This window comes from Ranitomeya variabilis, chromosome 2 (assembly GCF_051348905.1).
Source record: "Ranitomeya variabilis isolate aRanVar5 chromosome 2, aRanVar5.hap1, whole genome shotgun sequence".
Classification (NCBI taxonomy): domain Eukaryota; kingdom Metazoa; phylum Chordata; class Amphibia; order Anura; family Dendrobatidae; genus Ranitomeya; species Ranitomeya variabilis.
Window position 1 is genome coordinate 31557501 of NC_135233.1, and position 8564 is coordinate 31566064.

At 39.2% G+C, this 8564-nt stretch overlaps 1 protein-coding gene across 2 annotated transcripts in view; it reads right to left on the reverse strand.

The window, feature by feature from the left end:
- The window catches only part of HLX (H2.0 like homeobox), a 14227-nt gene extending 7069 nt beyond the window's left edge, over positions 1-7158 (reverse strand). The window contains exons 1-2 of one of the 2 annotated variants that reach the window (XM_077282236.1): positions 6393-7144; positions 488-667 (exon numbers count right to left, since the gene is read on the reverse strand). In XM_077282236.1, coding sequence (XP_077138351.1) covers positions 488-667; positions 6393-6858 — 646 coding nt within the window. In that variant the 5' untranslated portion in view covers positions 6859-7144. Of the gene's footprint in view, positions 1-487; positions 668-6392 lie in introns of both variants that reach the window. The other variant, XM_077282237.1, reaches the window with a different exon arrangement.
- Positions 7159-8564: the final 1406 nt, after the last annotated feature.

Consider the following 8564-nt stretch of genomic DNA (forward strand, 5'->3'; position numbering starts at 1 on the left):
CAGCCCTCTGTGCACAATGTCACTGCATCCATCAATGGAATATAAATAATATAGAAAATAGCTAAATAATAACACAATAGAATTCCACAGAAATATACAATTTGCGACTTTTATATACAAAAAATAAATAATGACAATCTGGCTCAGGGTGAGGGCTGAGAGTCTCTTCTTATCTTTTAGGATTATTCTTAGGTGGAAAAATCTATAATAACGATATAGGCACAGACTGGGGAAGAATGTGGGACATAGAGAAAGAATTTATTAATAGATTAGGCAAATATGCTAATTAATCAGACCTAATTAATGGCTTTCAATGTAATAATTACTTCATGGATACAATGTAACAGACTTGTTGCCTAAGGTAGTAGTACAGGAGGCTGTGCAGTCTGCAAAAGAGGAGAAGGCTTGTGTATAAAGGGTTAATGAGTAGGTCACTCGTTCTTACTACTACTGCCATTATTACTGATGATAATAGGGAAAGTAGTACCTGGGAAGGTGTCCTGGAACTGCTGCTGCACTGAGCTCCTCTGCTGGGTATTTAGCTGCCCCAGGATTGTGGAGGTCTCTGTAAGGGGCTCTAGGGAGGCGAAGAACTGCCCGGCTGTGGACTGCATGTGGGGGGCGAGGACCCCTGACTGGCGGCCTGAGCTGATTAGTGAGGTCAGATCTGTGGTCAGAAAGGACAGAGCTCTGTTATAGGCTACACCCAACACCCAAGTATTATGTATGTAACCACTGAGCCTCCTTATAATAACAGCCTGATATATGTCACATTGTATACATGTAACCACTGAGCCTCCTTATAATAACAGCCTGATATATGTCACATTGTATACATGTAACCACTGAGCCTCCTTATAATAACAGTCACATTTTATACATCTAACCAGTGAGCCTCCTTATAATAACAGCTGGATATATGTCACATTGTATACATGTAACCACTGAGCCTCCAAAAATAACAGCCTGATATATGTCACATTTTATACATGTAACCACCGAGCCTCCAAAAATAACAGCTGGATATATGTCACATTGTATACATGTAACCACTGAGCCTCCTTATAATAACAGCCTGATATATGTCACATTTTATACATGTAACCACTGAGCCTCCTTAAAATAACAGCCTGATATATGTCACATTTTATACATCTAACCACTGAGCCTCCTTAAAATAACAATATCATATATGTCACATCTATAACCACTGAGTCCCTCTCAGGCTCAACATCCACATATAAGTAAAAATTCCAGAATTTAACTACTGAGCCTCCTAAATCCAACACAATCCCATATATGCAACATGTAATGTGTGTGATCACTGAGCCCCCAAATCTAACCCCCACAGATAGCACCATATTGTGTGTATAACCATTGAGTCCCCAAAACCAATCCTTAAGTACTATCCACTAACCACTGAACCCCCTTATGTGCAGGTAACTACTGAACACCCTTTATGCTGGTAACCACTGAACCCCCTTATATGCGGGCAACATATGCTGGCAACCACTGAACCTCCTTTTGTGCAGGTAACCACTGAACCCACTTATGTGCAGGTAACTACTGAACACCCTTTATGCTGGTAACCACTGAACCTCCTTTTGTGCAGGTAACCACTGAACCTCCTTATGTGCAGGTAACTACTGAACACCCTTTAGTCTGGTAACCACTGAACCTCCTTATATGCTGGTAACCACTGAACCTCCTTTTGTGCAGGTAACCATTAAACTCCCTTATGTGCTGGTAACTACTGAACACCCTTCATATTGGTAACCACTGAACCCCCTTATATGCTGGTAACCACTGAACCCTCTTATATGCAGGTAAACACTCAACCCCCTTATATGCTGATGACCACTGAACCTCCTTATATGCAGGTAACCACTGAACCCCCTTATATGCAGATAACCACTGAACCTCCTTATATTATTATTATTATTATTATTATTATTATTATTATTATTATAGCGCCATTTATTCCATGGCGCTTTACATGTTGCTGATAACCACTGAACCTCCTTATATGCAGGTAACCACTGAACCCCCTTATATGCTGATAAGCACTGAACTTCCTTATATGTTGGTAACTACTGAACCCCCTTGTGTGCAGGTAACCACTGAACCCCCTTGTGTGTAGGTAACCACTGAACCTCCTTATGTGCTGGTAACCACTGAACCTCCTTATATGCTGATAAGCACTGAACCTCCTTATATGTTGGTAACCACTGAACCTCCTTATGTGCAGGTAACCACTGAACCCCCTTATATGCTGATAAGCACTGAACCTCCTTATATTGTTGGTAACCACTGAACCTCCTTATGTGCAGGTAACCACTGAACCCCCTTGTGTGTAGGTAACCACTGAACCTCCTTTTGTGCTGGTAACCACTGAACCCTTTTTATGTGCTGGTAACCACTGAGCCTCCTTATGTGCAGGTAACCACTCAACCCCCTTGTGTGCAGGTAACCACTGAACACCCTTTATGTTGATAACCACTGAACCGCCCGCCTTATGTACAGGTAACCACTGAGCCACCTAGCTCTAAGTTCTCCAGCCCTCTGTCTTTTATACGATATTTCTATAGCAGTTTAGTACTAAAAAAAAAACTTCTCCCACAAATTTTTCTACGCAATATCACATTTTACTGGAATTTTGTAAAAAAAAACAAAAACAACTAAATCTAAAACTACCCTGTGATGAAATGTCAGCTGTCCTTCTATGCTTTGTACTTATGTGAGGAGGAGGATGATGATATTTAAGTCATTTGAGTGTGAAATGGAGTAAGTGTATTCATTATTGTAAACTGGTGTAATTATCAATATCTGCTTTTAAAGTCATAGATTGTTTGTTTTTTATTAATAAGCAGAAACCAAAATCCACGAGAATATAATAGCAACTTCCACAAGGACATCAATTACTAGGATTCTAACAAACCCGTAATAATAACAGGAGTAGTAATAAAGTAATCAAGTCTTAAATTACAGCAAAAAGAAGAGTAATAAAAAGTAAAGAAAACCGTTCAGTATAATTAATATTCAATGAAAATCAGAAACTACTCAGGGAACGTGACTGGATCTCACTCAGTAATATTCTATATCACTGTGGTGACTTTATCGATTTATATCCCCAGAGGAATCAGAAACCAACACAAATCGCACGGAAATCGCTGGATCTTCCTCAGTTATTGCGTGTTTTAACGGAATCTAATTGACTGTACCGAGATCCCGCAGGAATACACAGGATCCCCGGATAAGGGGCTCAGAAAGTGATCACCTTCTTGCACAGCCCTACGAGCGACCCTTCATTATAGGAAGGGATTTATGGAGGCAGATTATCTTAAAACACAGAATTAATATGTTTGTTTCTTATTTATTTATATATATATATATATATATATATATATATATATATATATATATATATATATATATATATATATAGCAAGAGCTATCAATGATAGTCTCTTAATGTGTACTCAATGTTTCATTCAGTACTTACATGTATACACACACACTGTATATACATGCAAAATAAAGTAGTAAGCATTAAGAATTATGATAACTATATATGGGCGAATTATATTTCTGTCTTTCATTAGAGATTATTATTATTATTATTACAGTAGTCTCAGTATTCTTATTATAACATTACTACTATATTACTATTATTTATTAGAACTCTCCACTGTTCAGTGCAGGATGATTCCGTCACATCGTCTAAAGTATTAGCATTTTCTTTTTATTTTTATCGTTTTCCTTCAAGAATGATTCACTTGTGGGTATGAAACAACATCAGACTCAGTAGGATAGATGTATCTGTATTAATAACCTTGAATTTATATATATATAGGAAATTAATATATATATATATATATATATATATATATATATATATATATATATATATATATTATAGTATGGATATAATTTAAATAATTTATATAAATTTATATAATTTATAATAAATTTAAATAATTGTTACATGGCTGCAGAACACTTATCAGTAGATAGATAGATAGATAGATAGATAGATAGATAGATAGATAGATAGATAGACTATACATAGTTTTCTCCCAAATCTATGAATATTTTGTTTAATTGCTCAAGAATGTTACTTCTTTTTTCTTTCCTTGCCCGTTTTGCATATAATGCTATAAATTGGTGACCACTCAGTTTGTACAGATGTAGCTGAGATTAATTTGTTATTTTAACTATTTTGTACAATGACATAAGCGTATTGGTATGTGCAATATGAAACCCAGCTCTGCTACATCTGCGAGGAAGGAGCACTATACCACTAGATATATAGAATGACAGGTAGTGCTGTCCCCTCAATATATGAGGATAGTTTATATAGTCTGATATCGCCCAACATGGGCAGCACATAAGCAATATTATAGGTGTGTGTAATTATATAGATAATAGACAGATAGATAATAGAGAGATAGATAGATAATAGATAGATGATAGAAAGTAGATAGATAGATAGATAGATAGATAGATAGATAGATAGATAGATAGATAGATAGATAATAGATAGACAGATAGATAATATATAGATAATAGATAGATAGATAATAGATAGACAGATAGATAATATATAGATAATAGATAGATAGATAATAGATAGATAGATAGATAATAGATAGATAGACAGATAGATAATAGATAGATAATAGATATATAGATAATAGATAGATAGATAGATAGATAGATAGATAGATAGATAGATAGATAGATAGATAGATAGATAGATAGTAGATCGATAGATAATAGATAGATAGATAGATAGATAGATAGATAGATAGATAGATAATAGATAGATAGATGATAGATAATAGATAGATAGATATATAATAGATAGATAGTAGATAGATATGAGAGAGAGAGAGAGAGATAGATATAAATTATAGTGTTGACTACATGGGATACGAATATAATATTTGGTCGATTGCTCCAACATCTATTCTCCCAGTATATGATGTGTACATTTACATACAGGAATACGATATATGATTATATGATTATGATTTAGATTATATATATATATACTTTTGGTGGTCACCTGCATATAGAAATACATCTACATATAATAATGAGGTACCCAAGAGTCATCTGAGTGTGTGGATATAATTTTCATGCTTTAATCACCCCCTCACTATATAAGATATACTATGCAGTTTTGTGATGTGAGGAGCTGCTATCCCCAGGCTTTGCTCCTGTCACAGTTGTCACCATATACTATTCACTATATACTATATAATGTATATTATGCAGTGTTATGATGTGAGGTTCTGCTATTATGTTTTGCTCCTGACACTATATACTGTGCAGTGCTGTGATGTGAGGAGCTGCTGTCACCATGATTTGCTTTGCTCCTGTCACTATATACTATATACTATGCAGTGTTATGATGTGAGGAGCTGCTGTCACCTGTCACTATATACTATGCAGTGCTGCGCTGTGAGGAGCTGCTGTCACCATGCTTTGCTCCTGACACTATATGCTATATATTATGCAGTGCTGTCCTGTGAGGAGCTGATGTCACCATGCTGAGAGAAGCTGATGTCACCATGCTTTGCTCCTGTCACTATATACTATATACTATACAGTTCTGTGGTGTGAGGAGCTGCTGTCACCATACTGTGAGGAGCTGCTGTCACCATACTGTCACCATACTGTGAGGAGCTGCTGTCACCATACTGTGAGGAGCTGCTGTCACCATACTGTGAGGAGCTGCTGTCACCATGCTTTGCTCCTGTCACTATATACTATATACTATGCAGTGTGTGGTGTGAGGAGCTGCTGTCACCATACTGTGAGGAGCAGCTGATGTCACCATGCTTTGCTCCTGTCACTATATACTATATACTATACAGTTCTGTGGTGTGAGGAGCTGCTGTCACCATACTGTGAGGAGCTGCTGTCACCATACTGAGAGAAGCTGATGTCACCATGCTTTGCTTTTCTCCTGTCACTATATACTATGCAGTGCTGTGGTGTGAGGAGCTGCTGTCACCATGCTTTGCTCCTGTCACTATATACTATGCAGTGTGTGGTGTGAGGAGCGGCTGTCACCATACTGTGAGGAGCTGCTGTCACCATACTGTGAGGAGCTGATGTCACCATACTGTGAGGAGCTGCTGTCACCATACTGTGAGGAGCTGCTGTCACCATACTGTGAGGAGCTGCTGTCACCATACTGTGAGGAGCTGCTGTCACCATACTGTGAGGAGCTGCTGTCACCATACTGTGAGGAGCTGCTGTCACCATGCTTTGCTTTTCTCCTGTCACTATATACTATGCAGTGCTGTGGTGTGAGGAGCTGTTGCCTGTCACCATGCTTTGCTCCTGTCCCAGCTGTCACCATACAATCACCGTGTAATCACCTCTCAGAGTGTTTCCTTCTTTCACCTTAGGATCAAACTCTGTGGACAAGATCCGATCAATCCCGAATTTGAGGTCTTTGCTGGAGGGGGCTGGCTGGGAGCAGCCATGCTGTATCCGGGGGCTGCACATGGCCCTGTGATAGGGGGACAGCGGGGAGAGCCTGTGGTGGAAGGCGGCAGCAGAGTCTGGGGTGACCGGGGTTGGTCTCAGGGGGGACCCTGCTGGCTGGTACTGTGCAGGGTGGATGATCCCCAGGTGGGCTGCTGCTGTCAGGCCGGAGGAGCCGGGGGGGCTGTCAGGGTCCCCAACATGTAAGATGTCAGCGATGCAAAACGAGGGCTTCTTCCCGGGGTCTAGTGGGGGGAATCCGGCCGCCCCTCCCCCCGCTGCGCCCCCAGAGCAATAGGCAGACCAGAGGTTGAAGTGGGACGCGGCATAGAAGGGCGCCAGCCCGGCCGTGTACATCTTCCAGCCGGGGCTCTGGAGCTGCTGGGGGCCTCTGCTTGGCGTCACTAGTCCGGAATTGTGCAGATCTCCGCTCTTCCTACAGAGGCGCCCAGCAGTGGGGGGTCGGGCCCGTCTCCTCCACCTTCTGTCCCTTGTATGGAGGACTGGTAACTCCTGGATCCCGAGCACGGCTCCCCTGGATGCTGTCTCGGCCCCCGCAGTCCCCGGTGAGGCGCAGGCTCAGTGCTCAGCTCGGGCAGCGCGGACAAAAGTTTGGCTGAAACTTTGGAACTCTGCACAGTACAAGAGTTCTCCCCCTCCTCTCCGATTGGCCGCAAGCCCAGCCAATCAGCACGGGTTCTCCCTTCTCACTTTAGCCACGCCCACCAGAGTGTCTTTTCTATGGAGCTTTAACCTAATAAATCAGCCCCCTCTCAGCCCGCAGCCAATCACAGCAGCCAATCACAGCAGCCAATCACAGCAGCCAATCACAGCAGCCAATCACAGCAGCCCTCATCCCGGGTCACCAACTGCAGGTTCAAAATGATGAGAGGCCTGAGGGCTTGTGACATTGAATCCGCAGTAATGGGGCTAATCTGCATATCATTATCATATCTAATTAGACCAATAGAACACAGTCTCACAATCCGCTCTGGACAATCCGGCAATATTTACTGATGATGATCTGCATTCCTGGACAAGTCTGTGACCGGTCACTGATCACCGTCATTAATGAAACGTGGGAGTCAATCAGTTCTTAATTATGCGAAATGCTGATGACATGAAATCACTTTATTTAGTGGGGAGTTATATAATTATGTGCATAATCTCAGAGAGTGCAAAGGAATAATTAGTAATGTAAAGTCAGGAGTCAGGACATAGAAGAAACCATCAGTGCAAGATGAGAAACCCCAGGAAGGAAAAGCAATAATATCTTCATGAATTGTTATCGATCTGACACAGAATATAGCATTTATCATTCCACGTGCAGTTATTATCTATGTCACATCTATTATCTATCATCTATCTATATCATCTATCTATCTATCTATCTATCTATCTATCTATCTATCTATCTATCTATTATCTATCTATCATCTATCTATCTATTATCTATCTATCTATCTATCTATCTATCTATCTATCTATCTATCTATCTATCTATCTATCTATCTATCTATCATCTATCTATCTATTATCTATCTATCTATCATCTATCTATCTATCTATTATCTATCTATCTATCTATCTATCTATCTATCTATCTATCTATCATCTATCTATCTATTATCTATCATCTATCTATCTATCGTCTATCTATCTATCTATCTATCTATCTATCTATCTATCATCTATCTATCATCTATCTATCTATTATCTATCTATCTATCATCTATCTATCTATTATCTATCATCTATCTATCTATCGTCTATCTATCTATCTATCTATCTATCTATCTATCTATCTATTATCTATCTATCTATCATCTATCTATCTATCTATTATCTATCTATCTATCTATCTATCTATCTATCTATCTATCATCTATCTATCTATTATCTATCATCTATCTATCTATCGTCTATCTATCTATCTATCTATCTATCTATCTATCTATCTATCTATCTATCTATCATCTATCTATCATCTATCTATCTATTATCTATCTATCTATCATCTATCTATCTATCTATCTATCTATCTATCATCTATCATCTATCTA